This window comes from Gopherus flavomarginatus, chromosome 5 (assembly GCF_025201925.1).
Source record: "Gopherus flavomarginatus isolate rGopFla2 chromosome 5, rGopFla2.mat.asm, whole genome shotgun sequence".
Classification (NCBI taxonomy): domain Eukaryota; kingdom Metazoa; phylum Chordata; order Testudines; family Testudinidae; genus Gopherus; species Gopherus flavomarginatus.
The window spans coordinates 139,453,497-139,475,333 of NC_066621.1; the positions used below are offsets into that span (position 1 = coordinate 139,453,497).

At 39.1% G+C, this 21,837-nt stretch overlaps 1 protein-coding gene across 2 annotated transcripts in view; it reads right to left on the reverse strand.

Annotated features, from left to right (window-relative positions):
* The window catches only part of CDC42BPB (CDC42 binding protein kinase beta), a 129,607-nt gene that overhangs the window by 69,168 nt on the left and 38,602 nt on the right, over positions 1–21,837 (reverse strand). For both annotated transcript variants that reach the window (XM_050954078.1, XM_050954077.1), the window contains exons 3-5: positions 11,181–11,264; positions 5,885–5,980; positions 915–1,063 (exon numbers count right to left, since the gene is read on the reverse strand). In XM_050954078.1, the coding sequence (XP_050810035.1) occupies positions 915–1,063; positions 5,885–5,980; positions 11,181–11,264 (329 nt within the window). The remainder of the gene's footprint in view (positions 1–914; positions 1,064–5,884; positions 5,981–11,180; positions 11,265–21,837) is intronic.

Below are 21,837 nucleotides of genomic sequence, written 5' to 3' on the forward strand. Positions count from 1 at the left end.
ACTACACTGAACAAAACGTTTATCATGTGCTTCTTCCTAACAGCACTCCTGTTTACCAAAGGCTTTTCTGGAACTTGCATTTCTCAGAGTAACCTAACAATAAGGAAGTGTACAAAGTGTTCTTTGCTTTCCTGACTAATTTCCTCCCATAGTCAGAGGAAGGAAGGTTATTTTCTTAACCGTTTCAGAGCGTGAACTAAACTGATAACTCAAGCTTTTTACATTTTTAGCATTGCTAAATGTTAGAATAGGTTGACTTGGAATACACACCTATACGTTAAAGCAGCAAAGAATCCTGTGGCACCTTATAGACTAACAGACGTTTTGGAGCATGAGCTTTCGTGGGTGAATACCCACTTCCTCAGATGCACCAGACTAACACGGCTACCCCTCTGATACTTGACACCTATACGTTAGACAGACAGACAGACCCACCCACCCCAACAACATAACATTTTATGAACAGTTAATATAGATAATGCAGACAGGTAGTCAACAGTTACTATAAAGGGTGCATTCTAAATATTTTCCTGCATGATACAGCTGCTGAATGTATTTATTCAGAGAAGCTCAACGGAGATGCATCTGATTTTGCCTGAATTTTCTAGCTGGGTTGAACTGAGGCATTAAGTCATCAAGTGAATTGCCCAAAGTAAACTACAGGCGTGGCAATTGCTCACTAAACTCCTTATTATATTAATTCTTTAACTATTAAGCCAACTATTTTTAATCAATTACATTTCACTACCTCTTAAATTTGTCATTTATAACTTGATGTATTGAGTTAAAAGTTTAAACAAGTATAATTAACAAACAGACCCATAAATTTGCCTGACATGACCACTGTATGTGCAGTTAATTCTGCACTGACACTTTCAAAATTGACCATATGTATGATGAGGTGGATATTTTACCTGTGCACATAATGCAGCTGATGAATGGAATGTATAGCAAGCACCATTTCAGCGATGTAGAATTTGGCCATATCTTCAGGAAGCTTGTCTTCAAACTTACTGAGAAGTGTCAGCAAATCACCACCCACATAGTAGTCCATTACTAAATACTAAAAAACAAGAGAAATATGAGCAATGCATGTTTGAGTCAGAATGGATAAATACAGGAGTTAAATACAAGTAGCTCATTGTGGAAAAAGAAGGATGCAAAAAGAGGTTGTGGAAAAGGTGCATGTGTGAAGAGAAGTTAAAATGGGCACTTTTTATGAACAATTGCTTACTTTGCTGCAAATATTTCTGATTTTCTTTAATATAATTACAGTAAAAACATTAGCTTCACACATATTAAGCTCTCACAGATCTGGTCATCATCATAAAAATGAGTAGAGAGAACATACAGCAGAGGGCAACCGAGACAATGATTTATGACAATCTAAGCTTAGTTATACAGAGAAGAGACAGAAGCAAGGCCCATTTTCTTTAGGGAATTGGTTTTTGTGAGGTTCCACACTAATTTAACAAAACCTTAACAAAACAAAAATCATGACCAAATCTAGCATATTAAATTTCCAAGTGTGAGGATTTGTACGGCATGGAAAAGATGAAACTAGTTTAAAAACTATTTATGTACTGGAGAATTAATTTTATATCCCTTTATACATCACAACATTAAATCCCTGTTTAGTTTGAACAGGAAACACTGGATTCTTCTAGTGGAATATGAAACTTTTGGAATGAGGAACAAATAAGATTTGCAATTAAATTCTTGTTTAGACAAGAAATGTGTTTGGATTATAGGCATATTTTATGGTGTTGATAAGCCTGTGAGCAACAACAAAAATATGAGCCTGGAATATTCATTTTATTCTACTAAGCATCTGCTGCAGAAAACCAACTTTCTTCACAAATATTACATTGATTGATAAAGAAGAGAGCTCAATCTGCGTGAAATAATAAGTTAGTGGGGTAAAAGATGCTTTTCTAAACAAATATTTTCAATGACTTTAGTGCTCATTAAATAGATTGAAAGCTCTTGGCTTTGTGTATGCTAGCATTTTTCTTAAAGTTTCTTACCACTGTATTACCACGGTTGGTAGCAAGAGAAGGGGCTTGCTAGAGCACAGGCCAGCATTTTAGCCACTGTGAGCCAGATTCACAAGAGTGCTCTAAACACCAATCTACAGAGTCATTCTCATGCTTGCTATCTCCCACGCCCTCGCGCTCCCTCCACCCAATGACTCTTTCATTATTTATCCATAGTGGACCACAGACATATTTTAAATTATTTTTGGCACTCCCCCCAGCCACCCACCTGAATTAGAATTTAGCCCATGACCTAGGGACTGATGGCTATATTTCCAATTACTAATCCAGAGCCATTCTGTGTGACCCTTCCTCCCACCCAGTGGGATATAAAGTGCTAGCTATGATCTTCCTTTTCTCAGTAACGGACTTTTACCAACGTAAATACTTAATTCTATTGCTCATGGTAGAGCAATCTGAATTCCATTCAGTTCCTGAAGGAGGGAAAAACAGACTCCCTTCCTACAAGGGAAAAGAGATTAAGTCAACAAGACCATAAAATAAAAGAGAAGGCAAAGGTAACTGCCCTTTTATTTACTCAAACTTTTGCTGGAAACAAAAGGACACCCCAAACGGCATATGCAGTGTTGCAGTTCGGTTGATCCCAGGATATGAGAGGGACAAGGTGGGTGAGGTCATATTTTATTGGACCAACCTCTGTTGGTAAGTGACAAGCTTTTGACCTTACACAGAGCTCTTCTTCAGGTCCTGTATACAATAAAAGGTATTACCTCATCTACCTTGACATCCCAAAAGGTGTCTGTCTTGACATTGCCCTCCACACAACTGTTCATGTACAGCTTAACCCTAGGGCAAATATTTGCTTATGCTGACAATGGATTGCTTGTGTAACTTGGCAAATTCTGAATGTGCATTGGGAACAGTGTGTCTTACACAAAGATAAATTTACATATGAATGTACATCCTACTCTGTGTATGCAATGTCCAGACTCCCACTGTTTTTCTGCAAGGAAGTTTTATTATAAGTTCCAAGGTGCTTAAATTGGAACATGGAGTGTTCTTCGAAAGAAATAACCGTTTGAATTGTCTTTTTCAAATTGTATGTGTTTCATAAACCATTATGTGATGTTTCACCTACCCCCAAATATACTTCATTAAGTAAACAAAGGGGTACTTTTAAGTGACTTTTATTCCTAAAACTGTCTATATGAAAAGCAATCAGAACAACCATAACATTTGAGGTTAGACCATCTCAGAGTCTGTAGTTGTTTTCCATACATTATGAGTATCTGTCCCAGAATACTTAGAAATTGCAGCAATGGAATGTGTGGACATCTGGCATGGACATTCCTGTTCATATACAGTCCATGCTAGTGTGAGAAAAAGCTAGAGGAATTTGATTTTCTTCACTTATACTGCAAATTGAGGAACTAGTAGGAAAAACTTGCTGCTACTTTAAAGGTCTATGAATATTCCCATGACAAGCACATTTTTTTTCAAGTTTCATAAAGTATATACAAACAATTTGTTGCATGCAAGCTAAATGTACTAGAAGATAAGATCAGTGTAAACAAACAGGAACTCAAGAACTGAAAAGTCACTGTTAATTAAAAAAACTATTTTAGTAAGTAAATAAATACTCTAGAGATTAACACACTGTTCAACATTTATTTCACCAGTCCTTAAATGAACATTGGGAACACTTTACTCAATGTAATAGTAGTCTTATAAAGTTCTACTCCTCTCATCAGCTGAAATACTAGGTTGTAATTTCCTACAGCAAAAAGTGATGTTCCTTCTCCTTTTCCCTTTTCCTAATATTGGAATTACTCCAGTATCACAAAGTCTGCTTTATATCATTAATAGAACCAATAGATACTAATAGGCTCTGTATTTAATGCAAAACTGAAGGAATAACACTGTAGGTTAAATTATTAGAGTGCATCAGAGCTGGTTTCATGGGTCTTACCTAAACTAGAAAAACTACCAATAATGGAGTAGCTGCCCGGTGCCAGCAACAGGGTGACCACACAGAAATGTAAAACATCGGGGTAGGGGGTAATAGGAGCCCATATAAGAAAAAGACCCAAAAATCGGGACATTTGGTCACCTTAGCCAGCAATAATGTAACAATTAGCTTAAACAAACACTCAAACACACTTACCATCATGTCACAATAACCTGCTCTGAGTAGGTTTTTATGACAGTAGAAAAAATATCTGACCCCACCTTCACTGGTTCAACTGCACCGTTACTTGTTGTTGCTGTAATACATGTACTAATTTTTCTAGTGTAGATGCATCCTTTGAGGCAACTCAGCAGAATGTTACCCAGAAGCACTACATTTTGCAAAGGCTTCAGGTGTAATTAAAGGAACAATTCTGTAAAAATGAATGGGTTTGAAGGCAGGGTGCAGACTGGTCACTGAACACTAAGCCTTAGCTCAGAGAAGCTGTGCTAGAGTGGCATTCAATTTATGGTACATCTACACTTATGGCAGGGTACAAAGTACAGACATTGAATGCCCACTAGCATGGGTATCAATAGCAGCGCAGACTGAGGCACAGCTTAGCTGAGTAGACTGCCATATGCATCTGAACCCTAGGATATACACCCCATATGTCTCTACATACCCAAGCAATGCCTCCCATGTCTACTGCTTCCCCATTGCTGGAGCCTTCCATTGCTGTGGTGAAAGGCTCCAGCAGCTAGCCTTTCCCTGCTGCATGTAGCTATGTGTACCCTACACACTGCCATTACGTGCAGACAAGAGGCTTTAGAGAGGTAGAATTCTGTTCTTCATTCACAAATGATAAAGGTTTAATTCAGGAATCTCACATCTCAGAGAAGCACCCTAACCAATGGGCTAAAAGTTACAGAGAAAGCTGCATCATTACCAGCCGGCTCCACCTCCCATTCTGTAAATGACATCTCAGTCCCAAAAAAATATTTTTGGGCGTTGAAATTATCCAGTGAATTCATGTAAAATTTCATAAATAATTTGGTTCGCCAAAAATTGTGTGGTTTTTGGTGAATTTACTATTCACTGAAACACTGCACCCAGCTCTACTGTCTTCGTGTTTCAGTCTACGGTATTTTGTCACGGCCCAACCAGCACTCCATGAGAGAATAAATGTAGATCATACACTAAAATGATAATTGTGAATGTCTACTGTATAATCCTCAATTTGGTTAAACATTTCTAATGCAAATACATTTTTCTTCAATGAATCATTGCAGATAATATGCAAAAAACCTGAATATGTAATCCATTGAAATACTGATGCATAATATCTGCTGCTTAATATTTTTAGGACATGGGTAATGTTTTTCATGATTTTTATTGAAGCTTTTCCAATATAAAGCTAAGCACAATATTTCAAATAAAATTTACAGATTTATGACAATGTTAGTGGAATAAAACTGACCTCTGTCATTTATAAAATGCAATGAAGGAAATCTCAGCTCAAAAAAACAAATTTTTGCACATTTTAAACTGTAGAGTGAAGTAAAATTAAACTTCATAGCAACTCTCACAGTCACTTTCAAGCTAAAGAAAATCTGCAGAATCAATATATTAACAAGTTATTCACAAAATTAAACTTATATCTAATATACTGTATTTCATAGTAGATCAGCATACTTCAGATGATTTACATGGGACAATTAAGTATACTCAAGCTACATTAAATTTGTTTTCAGTGTCCTAGGGTTACATTAAGTCTTCTGAAGTGTTTTTATGTAAGGGAAGAATAAAGATGTGAAGTGCTGCAACAACAAACAAAGAGAACTGATTTATTGCTCTAAAACCCTCAAACTTGTCAGAAACAAGTTTGTTTTTAACATAAGTAACAAAACTTTTGTATTTAATGGTGAAGCAAACGTACCAAATAGTTCTCATCCTGAAAGGCATAGTGCAATGTAGTAATCCACTGACAATCTCCATTCACCAAAACATTTCTCTCTTCTCGGAAACAAGCTGTCTAAAGGAACGAGGAAAAAAGGCATTGTCAGATTCCAAAAGAAGCCTTTGCAGGATTCATACATATGCATGTTTTATGAGATTATTTAAAATTTATACATAGAGGTCTCTATTCATTGGAATTTAGTCTGCACGAGTAATAAGCCAGGGAAGCTCTGCAGGCTTCTGTGGTTAGGCATCCACTCCTAATCCCGAGTGCTACCTTTTTAAAAACAATTTAGCTTGAGCCACTCAAGTCCTTTCTTCTCTCGTGTACTAAAAAATATGTTTCCACCCCACCACAATCTGTAGAAAAGGACAACTGCATAGAAGGATAAGACCTGTGCGAAAATAAATCTATGCACCTACAGTTTAATGGGTCAGTTTCTAACAGTCCCTCCAGTGAGGGCCTCAGCTAATATCAACCAGACAGGAAATCCATATTGTTGCCCACACTAACATTCTGCATAAAATACTGCACTTTTCAGGAGTCTCCCCATACTTCAGACAATGCACAGAGTAACATTTATAAAATAATTTGCACGAAAGAGTATCCCAGCTCAGCTCCATATACATTTATATACAACCAATCATTACATTTTTAGGAAGAAGTCTCATCTTGAGTTTATTAATGGCTTTCTTGGCCAAAAACACCGGTCAAGATTCTTTTACCACCATAAATTGAGGCTGCCACTATCCATATGTTCTTTTTATTTCCATTCCCCACTGTTAAGCTCTTACTCTCTGGATAAGAGTGTTTCTACTGGTTCTGATCTATGAATTGTCCAACAACGTGCACTGAGCGAGCACCTAGGAATCCCACATTTCACCAACCTCATCCTAGAGGCCTCGCTATTACAATGTTTGAATTTGAGTTTTCCAAGAAAAAAAAAAGTCTTAACTTTTTTTTGAATGGAGAATCTTTCCCGAGGAAGTGGAATAAACTGTGGTCAAGTTGGAATAATTAAGTTACATAGCGAACGTATAAACAGAACCACTCACGTGCAAGATGTATCATTATATGTCGATATTCGGCTGTGAATTAGAATGTCCTTTATGCTAATACTTACACATATAAACACTTATTTGGTGAAATTCTCTGGCTCATGTAATGCAGGAAGTCATTTAGTCTGAAGATTTATGAGTCTATGAGTACACTGCTATTCTCTCAATTTCCAGAATTAGATATTTCTATATTTGAACATTGTTAAAACAATACACTTGAAATACACAACTGAGTCCACCTGAGTAACTGCCAGACCCACTTAATTGAAACAACTGCTGGGAACAGATTTAAGACCATGTAATTTGCTGACTAAACAATGGATAAAAAAGGCACACACCTTATCTATGCAACAGCATACCTAGTCATGCCTACAAGGCTACCTACAAGTGTTTGCTAACAATTTTCCCCAGGGTTGCCCTTTGTTCACTTCAGACCATCTTGCTCCTCTTACAGTTGATATAAAAACTGGTATCACCCAGATGCACTTTCCTATGTTTAATGAATTATACAATGCTTTCTACAACTCATCAAGTAAATCAACATAAAACCAGTACAATGCATTCACTGAGCCTCTGATAACTGAATGAAAAATTGCATGATGTCTGTTTTTCAGTAAGGTGTGTAAGTTAAGAGGTTATCTATTGTGTACTTAAAGGTTTCATTTTAAAGTTGAAGAGGCTTACAACATATAAAAATGAAAGTTTCCCACATGCTTTATGAATTTGATATGGAGGTTTTGAGAAATCAACTTATCTGCTTGCTGTGTGCAGCAGGTGGCAATCAGAGGCAGGCAAAAAGAAAAAGGTGCTGAATGATGCACTGCTCCATTTCCCAAGGGGAAAGTCAGTGAGCACAGAACCTAGATGGAATGGCTACAGCTTTCCCTGGAAAGGAATAGGGACACATAGGGGGAAATAGCAGAATTATTGCTCAGATTCTGGTTCCTATGCAGATTCCATAACTTCACTTCTTGCCTGCCCCAGAACGCCACTACCAGATGCTCCTGACTGGGGCCGAGGTAAGTCAGCCAGGCAGTGTGTGCAGGTGACATACTGCTTCCTATATTTTCCTCCTCTTCTCTCACTTAGGACATGTCGACATGAGAAAATTACAACAATCTAATTCAACTGGTGTAGAAACTGATCAAATTGGTGCAACCCTGCATGTGGACACTAATTTTGGATTAAAAGTGACTTGTTTAAATTAGGGCTGTCGATTAATCGGTTAACTCACGCAATTAAAAAAATTAATCGCGATTAATTGCAATGTTAAACAATAGAATACTAATTGAAATTTTTTAAATATTTTTGATGTCTTCTACATTTTCAAATATATTGACTTCAATTACAACATAGAATACAAAGTATACAGTATTCACTTTATATGATTACAAATATTTGCACTGTAAAAATGATAAACAAAAAAATACTATTTTTCAATTCACCCAATACAAGTACTGTAGCGCAATCTCTTGATCATGAAAGTGCAACTTACAAATGTATTTTTTGTTACATAACTGCACTCAAAAACAAAACAATGTAAACTTTAGAGCCTACAAGTCCACTCAGTCCTACTTCTTGTTCAACCAATCGCGAAGAGAAACACGTTTGTTTACATTTATGGGAGATAATGCTGCCCACTTCTTAATTACAATGTCACTTGGAAGTGAAAACAGGCATTCACATGACACTGTTGTAGCTGGTGTTGCAAGATATTTACATGTCAGATGCGCTAAAGTTTCATATGTCTCCTCATGCTTTGGTGGTCATTCCAGAGGACATGCTTCCATGCTGATGACGTTTGTAAAAAAATAATGTGTTAATTAAATTTGTGACTCTACTCCTTGAGGGGAGAACTGTATGGCTCCTGCCCTGTTTTATCCACATTCTGCCATCTATTTTATGTTATAGCAATCTCGGATGATGACCCAGCATATGTTCATTTTAAGAACACTTTCACTGAAAAATTGACAAAACACAAAGAAGATACCAATGTAAAATTTCTAAAGATAGCTACAGCACTAGATCCAAGATTTAAGAATCTGAAGTGCCTTCCCTCTGAGAGGGATGAGATGTAGAGCATGCTTTCAGAAGTCTTAAAAGAGCAATACTGATGCGGAAACTACAGAACCCAAACCACCAAAACAGAAAATCAACCTTCTGCTGGTGGCATCTGACCCAGATGACAAAAATGAACATGCACTGATCTGAACTACTTTAGATTGTTATCGAGCAGAACCTGCCATCAGCATGGACGCATGTCCTCTGGAATAGCGGTTGAAGCATCAAGGGACATATGAATCTTTAGCGCATCTAAATATCTTGCAACATCAGCTACAACAGTGCCATGCGAATGCCTGTTCTCATTTTCAAGTGACATTGTAATTAAGAAGCATGCAGCATTGTCTTCTGCAAATGTAAACAAACTTGTTTGAGCGATTGGCTGAACAAGACATAGGACTGACTGGACTTGCAGACTCTAAAGTTTTACATTGTTTTATTTTTGAATGCAGGATTTTTTTGTACATAATTCTACATTTTTAAGTTCAACTTTTATGATCAAGAGATTGCACTACAGTACTTGTATAAGGTAAACTGAAAAATATCTCGTTTTTTACAGTGCAAATATTTGTAATAAAAAATAAACTGAGCACTGTACATTTTGTATTCTGTGTTGTAATTGAAATCAATATATTTGATTATGTAGAAATCATCCAAAAACATTTAAATAAATGATATTCTATTGTTTAACTGCACGATTAATTTTTTTAAGTGCTTGACAGCCCTAGTTTAAATTCATTCCTAACTACTTAAGGAATTGGTACTTCTAAACTAAGGTAGTCAGATTAGTACAATTTCTGTGAAACTCGTGGTGCTGAAAGGTTATGAGAAAAGTCAGGAGAGTAGCAACAGCCACCTGCACGGACTCAAGGGAGTCTGTGAAGAGGAGCCTGCACAGACTGCTGGAAGGCAGTGAGTTTATCCAGCAATCATTATCAGATGCAGCAGTGAAGAGGTGCCTAAGAGGGATGGGGAACTTGTTCACTGGAGCTGGATGGAATTGATTTATATTAGTGTGTGGTGATCCATGTATTTTCTCTTGGGCTAGTAGGCTCAGCCCTGGTCTATGCTTAAATTAGATCATCCTAGCTACATTGCTCAGGACTGTGAAAATTTTCATGCCCTGAGAGACACAGTTAGATCAACCTAATTCCCACTGTAGATGCAGTTAAGTCGACAAAAATTCTACCATTGACCTAGCTACCGTCTCTCAAAGAGGTGGATTAACTACATCTATAGAAAAACCTCTTCCATCAACATAGGAAGCATCTATACCATGGCACTGCAGCAGCTGTAGTGTAGACATGGCCTTAGCACTCAGCAGGGAGGAGTCAGGAAAGCTTTCAAGCCCTCTTGATGCTGTGTAAGTATTTACATAGTTAGACCTCTTTCCTCAACGGTACCCTGCATTGTCCGTGAGCTGCATTTTACTTTACACAGATTTATGTAATATTATAAATTATTGTGAGTTGCATTTTGCCAATGTAATAGCAATTACTCTAAGTAGACCTGAGCATATGTTATTTTGGATAATTTCTCTCAGTAGGACCTCTAAGCACTATTTATTAATTTGTAAAGTTGCTATTAGATTAGCACATATATGTGCTTTTTGGAAACCAATCACTTCTAAAGAAAAAAAACTAAAATATTTCAAATGCTTTGTTTACACAGCTATCTACTTCACCTATTTTTATTTCTGTGTTTCCAGAATATTAGTTAACTGTCTTTAGCAATGCAAATCCCATTACAAAATGTAGGATACACTTCCTGAAGGCTTGTTTTTCCAAATATAAGAATAAGTTCCTCATTTTTACCAAATTTTTTTGCACATAGTCATAGCAACAGAAATCTGAGTCTTCCATGTAATCTTTAACTTGCTTTTATTGTAAACAAAAATCTGGCCAATATAACTCAGGGTAAAAACTAGGGCAGACTGTCTGGTAAACGAATACACAGTAATGCTGAGAACAACAGATGCCTGGAAGGGACTGTCAGACTTGATTGCATTAAAGCAGCTCACTGTTTTTTTTGTTTTTTTTAAAAGAATGATGCTCCTATACTCATGAAATAATTCTTTCTAATCTGGAAGAGCATCAATGCAATTTTCCCTAATGCCATTTTTTAAAATTCGCTGCATTAGAAAACATAGTACTTACCTCTGCCCTTTTAAGCATTTCCCATTTATTTAGAATTTTCATTGCATAAATGCGTTCTGTGCTCTTCATTTTAACAACTGCAACCTGGAATAATAATTTTGTTTAACAAAAACAAAAAGGAATGTAACAGTTTCAACAGATTTTTTCAAACAGCTGATAAATGATGCAAAATATTGTTTAATAAAATCATGATTACTGAAGAGTAAGTAATTAGTGACCAACAGGCAGTGAACAACTTGCTGAACATATCGGTAAGTTATTTTTCCCTTCTAAGAATTGAGTCGTAAAAGCACATTACTACTCATTTACTTGACACATAGTATGCCATGTGTGGTCAATAGTTCATGATCAAGTGGATGGGGGATGGTACAGGAGGAGCATGAAGTCTTTTATATGAAGATGTGTAGTAAAGCTACATTGTTTGCAAAGAACAGGCAATGTCTGTACACCATGCCTTTAGCCAATGAAAGAACATTTAAAAGGACAGCCACAGAGAACAGAAAAACTGCTACCCAAAGGGAAAACAAATCAGAAGCCAGCAGGAAACACACTGATATAACCAGACATCTGATATTGGAGAACTTTTATACGCTGCATACTGATTTTAAAAAATGGAAGCAGAGCTAGTTAGCATGTACACTATTTTATTTGAGTTGTACCACTTATCCTACTTGTCAAAGACTTGCTTATGCTGCTCCATCTTGGACAGTAGTCATGTATGTGGCTGTATAATGGCAAGAAGGTGGATGAGAACATTCTCCAGGACTGTACCTTACTAATATGGCAAACTATACACTGAGGCTATGTCTATACTAGAGAGCTTACAGCGGCACAGCTGTACCGATGCAGGGAGCTCTCTTGTCGATGGAGCACAGTACACACTACCACATATGGCAGTGAAATTTATGCTGCTTAGGGGTGTGTTTTTTTCACACCCCTGAGAGACAAAGGTTTTACCAATGTAAACAGTAGTGTAGATATGGCCTAAGGTAAAGCACCATGGTGTCTTTAAATTGCAGTGAAGGAATATAGTTCTATTTTGGAATTGTGAAGGCTACATTTTAGGCAGGGCTTGAAAAATCCACTTGCCCAGGGCTAATAAGAATCTTTCCTGGGCAAAAGTCATCAACTTCTAAAAAACTTAAGGTTTCATTTCGGTGAAGAAAAAGTTTTAATTCTTATGGTTGCAAAGAAAATGTGATCCAAACATCTAGTAATGCAGTGCCATCTTAAGTCTGCAGCCAGACTGCTTGAGTGCCTCTGCTGTTGCTGATCGCTTTCCTAGATTTCAGCAGCCTAAAAACTGACTTGTGGGTTTTAACTGTTGCTTTTCAGAACTCAGCAGGCAGCAGCGAAACTAACAGGAATCAGATCAAATATACCGCCACTGTTCCTTGAAAAGACTGAGTAGCAGTGGAGGAAGGCATTGACGCTATTCACTGAGGAGGTGGAGTAGAAAATGAGGCTAGAGTAGAGCAGCTAAAAGAGCCACCTCCTCACAAAGCAGGAAACTGGAAGAGGGAGACTGAGTAGCAGAGAATCTCACTCACCATTCTAGCCAGAAGCTCTGGGTTAGGGGGAGCATGGGGGGGGGGAAGAAGAGAGAATACTCCTCCCACCCAGTAGCCAGAAAGGGGTGGAGTGTGGCTCTAAATCTCACAAAACCCAGCCCTATACTTCAAACAACAAGCCATGTTTGAGCAGGTTTTTTGTATTTGTCTCTCAAGAATACACAAAACCAGAATCTCGAGGCACACATGCAAGCCATTGTGAGTTAGGACTCTGATATTATTTGTACTAATTTTGTAGTACATTTTCCTTCAAAATGGTTTTATCTGAAATAAAGTTATGCTCCACTTGTATTGGAATAAAGAACAAGATAAATCTATACAGCTGAGAGAATGTTTTCAGACTTCAGTAAGAGCAGACACTTTGCTTCCAAAATCCTAGCTAAAAAAGCCTCATCTTGTGACTCCATCTTCAAGAAGCAATTTGAGCTTTGAGGATTTCAGGTCTGAAATGAAAATAAGGTAGACTATTAAGCCAAGTTCCATGCTGACTTCCACCCCGTTTCATCCCATTTAATTAAATAGGTTGTAAATCAAAAGCAAAATTTGGCTCTAAGCACATTGCAGAACCCTCCCCGTTACTGAACTCTATCCATTACTGTCTAAGGTTCAGCATGTGTCGTCATAGCTGTGTGGTCTCAGGATATTGAAGAGGTAAAGTAATATCTTTTACTGTACCAACTTCTGTTGGTGAAAGAGAAGCTTTCAAGCTATACAGAGCTATTCTTCAGATAAAAAGATTAGCTCTTTCACCAACAGAAGTTGTTCCAACAAAAGATATTACCCCACCCACCTTGTCTCTCTAAGGCTCAGCATATCAGGTAAAATAAGGTATGAATTTGCAAGTAATCCTCTGGTAAACTGTTTTAATGTCATTTTTTCAGTCTCAATAAAAGTGTAAGAAATGAGCAGAGACTTCACTGAGAGTAAGAAAAGGCTTACAAATTTGATTGACTTGGCTTCCAGAGAATCTAGAGATTGATGATAAAGACATTCTGCAGGCTAGAGCATGAATCTTTGGATGTTCACCCTTTTGTAAAGCATGCTAGCATTAAGTCAATGCAAAGGCAAAAATTTGCTACACCACCTACAGTATTTACTGTATATCAAATCTTCAGAAAAAAATTTAAGCAACCAGAGTTTTAGGAAACCAGAGTTCTAAGGGACAAAAACTGCAATTTACTTAGATAACACTTCCCTGATGTTAAAGAGAAGATTGTAAAGTTATCTAGGCTGCTTTGGTGCATAACACCAAATCTGGTGATTTTTATATCAAGCACAGCTATTGGTAATTGTGTTAGTTAAAAGTTCATCTTCAGCTTTCAAATAGAAACTTTTTTTATTTGAGCAAAATCCAGGGACACTTGGGCGTAACCAATGTTTGTTAGAGAAGAAAGATGCAAAAGAGTCCAGATGTCATGTAGTGCGTGCGTGCTGCATATTTTCCTTTTAAAAGTGTACAAGCTATATACCACTTTTACCTATCAAAACAAAACATGAGATATTATAAACGTGCTGTTAGAGTCTTAATTTATTCAGTTATGAATTTGGTAACTTATTGTTCTGGTTACAGCTGCTGTAAGTAAGGTAATCTTGATAGTAGTTTGTGTGCTTCATTATGTTGGTAGGGGTATCCCAGGTATTGATTACTGAAACCAACGTGCTTTATGAACTAGAACTGCCTAGTATTCTCAGAAGGGGAGTTTCTGTGAGTTTGAGTGCCAGTGTTCCACCTGGACAGAGGTCTGTCTACTTAGACCAGCTTTTATCTATTCATATAAGTTGTTAATTAGGTATAATTTAAAATTAAAATAGAGTTACTAAACACGGCTTTGTTGAGGTTCATTTTTATTGTCTCAATTTACATAGAAAAAAATCAAGTTAGATTTTTTAACTGTCCACCCTTTACATTTCCTTGGGATCTGAAGCTCACAGCAAGTTCTTCCCATTTTGCACATCATTACCAGCAATAAAGGTTCTACAAACCAGTTTGGCCCTCACCACCACTTAAGTTATCCAGTTGCCTTCAGCGGGGTTGCACATACATAGATGACTAAGTGGAACTACAAAGAATTGTCTATTTAAGCTTTTATAACACGCCTATCACCATAGTAACTTCACACTTAGATCCAACGGTAACAGGCACCGAAGAAAACCCTAAAATAGTATTAAGTTCCTTAGAAATATTTTCAAATTGAAACACGTCTCCATTCCCATGTAAGAGTAAATTGCTTGTTCTGATATTTTTGTGAAGAACTTATAGTGGGCAAGCAAAGTCAATTAAACGTTTTGCATTACATTCTGAATTCAATGAAGTTAATGACCATTCATAGCTCTTATGGTAGTCAGCTCCTGATCCAGCCCCTGAAGAAGTTCAGTCTCTCGCGCAAATGATTTTTCTCCCTATTGCTCTTCAGTTCAGTAGGGAAGGTAGCCCCTTCAGGTAGCGAGTGCCAATCCTGTACCTTTTTTCAGGATGTATGACTTTATTTTTAGATATGATAAACAAAGAAACAACCTAACTCTCTCTCTCTCCTGACTGTGTTGGCAATGCACTACCAACAGGCACAAGTAGTGCTGGCTCTTATTTGTTCTTAAAGTGGCCAGACATGATTGAATACTCAAGACACAAAATATGTTCACATTCTATGCACTTTTCAGAGTATAAATACCCTCTTAGTCAACACATCCCTGATTCTGAATCATGTTAGTACCTGGAAATCTATGTTTAATCATTAAAAGGGCACAATGGATTCCTTTTGTTTTCTCTCTCCTTATAGCTTGGCAGTAATTCACAAATATCTTCCATTCTGTGGACAATAACAGTGTATGTGGTGGGTGGGAGGTTAAATGTATTGATTAGATTGATTGCCAGAGCAGCAGAGGGACAGGTATTACTATAAATTACCATTAAAATTCTGTCTGTGTTGTAATAATATTGCTATGAAAAGGTGTTTCTAAAGCACTTATAATATCTAGACAGGGCACATGATTAAGGATTTTAGCTATTCTTGTGCAAAGCAGGCCCAAACTGTTCCATCTTTCCGTTCTATCCATAGTTACTATTTCCCAGAAAACTAGAGCATTGCGTTTGCATGCAAAAATCCTTAGCAATGAAGAAGGGAAGGAAAATAATGGTTTCTAAACTGTATTTGCCAGTTTTCTATGAGATGTCAACTGCCAAACATCCTCTCCTCCTGAGAGAGTTACCCAACACCCATATTTAAAGAGTTATTCTTTAAAAATAATTGTTATACTGTTAATTGTTTGAGTATATTTTTTTCACACTGAAACATGCAAATACAGACCAATACATGTGCATGGCTCTTTATAGCAAATAAGAAACTCACTAAAGGATTCTTGGAGGAAAAAAAAACATAGGAAAGTTACATAGTTGTGTAAGCAACTTCAGAATGCTGAAGAGTTCACATTTTTAGCCACCTAACAGGAATCTATAAAACTCATTTTTGTTCAGTTTGGTGGAAAAAAATTTCAAATGTACAAATTCACAACTGGATTGAAAAAGCTATTCTGGGCAAAATTTTAAAAAATGCTTAAGTCCCACTGACTTTCAATGAGGCTTACATTTTTAAGTACTTAGGGCACTTCTGATAATGGGAGTTGGTGTCAGCAGCACACCTGGCTCCAGGCCTGGTCACTAGGCAACCCAACAAGCTCAGCTGGTCCCAATGAGCCTTCTCCAAATGATCACGCTTCCTAACTCAGGAGATTCTACGGCTGCTATGTAGGCCTGGTCTTAGCCACCTGGAGGTCCCTTCTGGAATGACAACAGTGGAAGCGCAGCTCACCCTTGAGGACTTAGTTGGGACCTTACAGGAACTGCAGGCTCATACTGCATCACTGAGATCAAAATGCAGTCCTGCAGACTCAGGTGGGGCCCATGAAATGCAGGCCCAGGCTATCACAATACAGGACAGGAATGTTGCCCTCCAAGCCCAGGTACAAGACCAGGCAGCAGCTGTGTCCCCCCAAGCCTCATATCTACTGTCCATTAGCCCAAGGTCCTGTTCCTAACAAGTTCACTGGGGACTGTGCCAAATTCCACAGATTCTTGAATTAGTGTCACCTGCTGTTTGTATGGCACCTGCTATCATACCCCACAGATCGGTCCAGAGTAGGATTTGTGATTACCCTAGTTACTGGAGAGACCTAGGCGTGGACTTTCCCCACTACTGGAGGGGTCTAGCCCTCTTCTCAAATGCTTCAAGTAATCTGACCAGGCAATGGCATGCATTTTTGACAATCCTATGTCAGTCACTGGGCATTAAATCAAATCACTGTACATAATCAATATCCCCTTCACTGAGCTCCTGGAAAGACTCTGATTAGCCCGTGTCTTCATGAAATTAGACCTGCATGGAGCATATGACTTGGTTAGAATCCAGCAGAGAGATGAGCTCCAATCCATGTATGGCCATTTTGGATGTCTGGACTCTGTAACATGCCCACTAACTTCCAACATTTCACGAATGGCATCGTCAGGGATATATCCCTGACTAGTTTATGGATCATCTACCTAGATGACATTCTCATCTTCTCTGAAAATCAAGAACTTCATAACCATCACATATATAGCTTTAGATCAGCTTCCCCAGAATTAACTCTGCACCAAGCCTGAAGAGTGTGAATTTCACAAGGACTGGCTGGTCATTCCCTTAATATCCCTCCTCAAGAAGGGAGCCAGATTCGCCTGGTCAGCCAACATGCAGACTGCATTTTATCACCTGAAAGGAGTCTTCACATCCACTCCTATCCTAAACCACCCAGACCCCACTTGGGCCTTCATCACAAACTGATGCCTCACACTTTGCAATGGGTGCAGTCTTTTCTCAATTCACTGGTCCCCACCAGCTACTTCACCTCGTGCCCTTTTCTCCCAGAAACTGATGCCCACAGAGAAAAAATAGGACACTAGAACAAGAACTCCTGACTATCAGGGATGCCTTTGAGGAACTGCACATCTCTTTGAAGTGGCCCGTGCCCCCACTCATGTGCAGACCAATCACAGAAATCTAGAGCACCTACAGACAGCTTAACAGTTAAGCCAATGCCAGATCCATTGGGTGCCTTTTCTATCCAGAAATTCAATTTTGCAATCACCTATCGCTCGTGGACTAAGTGTGGGAAAGCAGGCCTGTCCCACAAGGGTGACCACCACAAAGTAGAGGAAGAAGCTCTTTCAACTGTTATCAAACCCTCCCAGTTTATTAGAGGAATGGGCGAGGGCCATCTGATAATCACCATCTGCTCTCTGCTCCTCAGCAACTCACTGACAGCCAATCTGCCAGTCCCTGGAAAACTCGGGCACCTCTCTTGGGTCAAGCTTCCTTCTATAGCAAGGTCTCCTTTATCATGGGGATAGCCTTTACGCTCCTGAAGGAAAGCCCCAACTCCAAGTATTGAGGCTGTGCCACAACTCCCCCATCGCAGGACATTTTTGGGCAGTTTAAGACCGGGAACCTGATTTCCAGGTATTTCTGGTGGCCAACCTTATGAAAAGACATCAAAGACTACATTAGGATGTGTGATCTCTGTGCCCATGCTAAAAGACCATACAAGACCAGTGGGTTTTCTCCATTCTTTTCCCACACCTACGTGTTGTTTGGCACTCAGTGGTCCTGACAGTTGTGAACTTCCTGACAAAACTGACCCATTTGAACCCTGGAGTAGAGTTCCATCAGCCTGTGAAACAGCACAGCAATTCCTGGAACATGCCCACATGCTTAAACACATTTTTAATCAGGGTGCCCAATTTGTTTCCTTGTTCTGACAGGTCTTCCTCCACCTTCTTGGCATCAAGACCCTCATTTCAACTGCCTACCACCCTCAGACTTACTCTGAACTGAAGTGTCAACCAGACAGTGGAACAGTATCGCTGATGTTTTTTGAATTTTCAACATGACTGGGTCCCCTATTGCCAGGCCAAATTCACTTACAATATTGCAACCCACATCTCCATCCAGCAAAGCCCATTCTTTGTAAACTTTGATTTTCAACCCTGGTTTCACCCTGAACTATGAGAAGGTTCCCCTGTTCCAGTAGACACACACTGGGTATTCTATCTCCAACAAATTCATCAGGAGCTCATGGAATATTTAGTGGCTGCCAAGAAGTCTCATAACAGCTATTCTGATAGACATCAGCAAGTAGCCCCGGACTTAAATATAGGTGATGAGAAGGGGCTTCCTGCCCAAAACTTGGTCAACCCATCCCTCTGCCAACCTCGACCCCTCTTAGATGACCCAGAAAATAAATCCATTGAGTTCAAACTCCAGCTCCCAAAGTTCCTCAAGAGCTACTCAGTCTTTCACGTCATCTTTCCCAAACCACTCCTCAACAACCCCTTCCTCAGAGAGATGGATCCACTGCCACCAGCCATAATGGCCTTGGGGTAGGAATAATGTGAGGTCCAGCAAATCCTTGATTCCCAACAGATCAGAGGCAAGATCCAGTACTTAGTGGACTGCAAGGCATACAGGCCACAGGAGCAATCCTGGAAGACCACAGAAAACATCCACGCCCACATCCTGTTACAGGAATTTCACCAAGAGTACCATGACAAACCAGGGCCAAGGGCCCCTAGAAGTAGCCCTAGGGGAGAGGGCACTATCAGGAGAACAGCTAGCTCCCAGCATGGTTGCTAGGCAACCCAGCAAGTTCAGTTGGGCCCAGTGAGCCTGTTCCAAATAGTCATGCTTCCTGATCCGGCAGGAGAACCTGCAGCCTGCTACTTGAGCCTTCAGTGGCAGCTGCACAGCTGCTGCTCAACGCGTACCACCCCCACAGCTGTGCTTGTCCTGCTCAGGCTTCCAGCCCTAGCTCCTGTCCCGTTCCAGCCATGCCTTCTGTCTGCTTCAGTCCAGTCTTTGCCCCCCAGTTCTGCCCCTGATCTTGAATCCAGTTCAGACCTTTGGCTTGGCTTCTCAACCCCAACTTCGGCTTCAACCTCAGCATGATACCTAACTCCTGCATCTAAACTTGCCATTTCTCTAAACTGCCACTGCAACAACCACAGAAAGTCCAGCTGCACCTCTTAAGTAGGCTGCCCACACCCTGGTAGCTTACGCTTGGGTTCCTAAATTGGGCACTTTTGAAACTTTTACCCTCTGTTATTATGAGAGTGATTCTTTTTCCTTTAAAATCAATGGCAAAATTCCTACTGATTGCAGTAGTGCAGGATCAGACTATTTCTTCATTGCTAAAAATATCACAAAACAAAGTTTAGTTGTACATCCACCTCAGTACTAATATGTGACCTGCATTAACTTTAAAGAGAGTCACAAGTACAGCCAGAGAAGAAAAGTTCCTAAAAAGATACACAAACACACTACTGAAAAGAAAAGTCAGATATGAAGCATGCACAGGACTGGATTAAGGCTATTTGGAGCCACGGACACACCCCTCACAGGACTGCCACATATGCCCTCCTGGGGATGGTAGTGGCCATCCACACAAGAGCCATCTAAGGGGTTAGTGTCAGTCCCTTCATGCAGGCTGGGACCACACTCCTCAGACTACTTGAAATAGGAAACAGTGCTCTAGAGAAGTCTGTCCCACAGAAGCCTCAGCCCCATGCATCCCTCTGTGCAGAGCGGTCTGCCTACCACCCACCACCCCAGCAAAGCCAGAATAATAATAATAGCAAAGAGTCCTGTGGCACCTTATAGACTAACAGAAGTTTTGGAGTATGAGCTTTTCACCCACAAAAGCTCATACTCCAAAACTTCTGTTAGTCTACAAGGTGCCACAGGACTCTTTGCTGCTTTTACAGATCCAGACTAACACGGCTACCCCTCTGATACTTGAGAATAATAATAGTGATGATAGTGGTAGGCCTCCCACTAACCCATATACACTCCTCTGTTGGGTGGTCTTGGCAGCTCCCCCCAAGAACAGCAGGTAGGAATGGGGCAGTTAGCACCTCTTACAATTACTGTTTCAGAGTATGTGCAAACTCAGGAAGTCATCATTACTGCATCAGTTACACATTTTAAAAAAGGTTTTCTTCACAACGAGAGCAAGAAACTTTTTTAAATGAAATTACAGGATTTAAGAACCAGGGACCTAAACTTGTACCCACAGTGCACGTATACATTCAGTTTGGCCCTGAATGGACAGTAACTGTTTGTTTAGCTTATACAGAAAAGAGAATAGATGGCCATTGGGAATTACTGAAAACTTGTTTCTTATTTATAAAAATTCTCAACTTCCTATCAGCTTTAACCATCTTCTCACTTTCCCGTCTCTCATTCGTTACATGAATTTTCAACCTGGGTCCCATGAACAGGTATCAGTAAATGGCAACCACCCTGGTCATTTGTATATTACTAGAAAGGTCTTTCTAATTGACAGGAAGATCTTGACTACATGGGAAGAAGAGGAAGGAAAAGAACACCAGTATAGTACAAGTTGAGAATCATTGATTACATCAGCTTGTTGTATCGTGCCTTAAATTAGGCACCAAATCTGTATCTGTGCAGGCAAACCCACGTGGAGTCTAATTTAGCCTGAATATACTCTGAAGCAGGGGCCACGGCTTCCTTTGTTTGCATAATGTCTAGCAAAATGCCTGACTGGGACCTCCAGGCATTACCGTAATAGAAATAATATTAAGACAAACTGTATAAAATCAGCAACTTTGAAGCAAATGCTCAAATGTTCCTGTGTAAAACTATAGCAACTGATGGTTTTCAGAAGGGTTTTGAAAATTTTTTAAAAGTGGATATATCCGCATTTGATATTCAGAGTGGAATTTCAATTTTTTTTTTATTTTAAGTCCAGTTTGTTTAGCTATTCGGGTTTTTTAATGTAAACATCTTTTCCCTCATGATTAGTGTCATGTCCAGTAACTGCTGACAAAAATATAGATCTGAGCATGGTTTTAATTAGTTTCTTCTTACACTCTTACATGCCTTATATATCATTTTATGGTATCAATCTAGGATTTTCTTATTTTAACGCTAATTAGTTATTTACATCGATGTCAGAAGAATTAACCTTGTGTATTCCCTGGATTCCAATCAACTCGTTTCTAACAAAGTTCCCATAATATGTATATAGTTTATAGG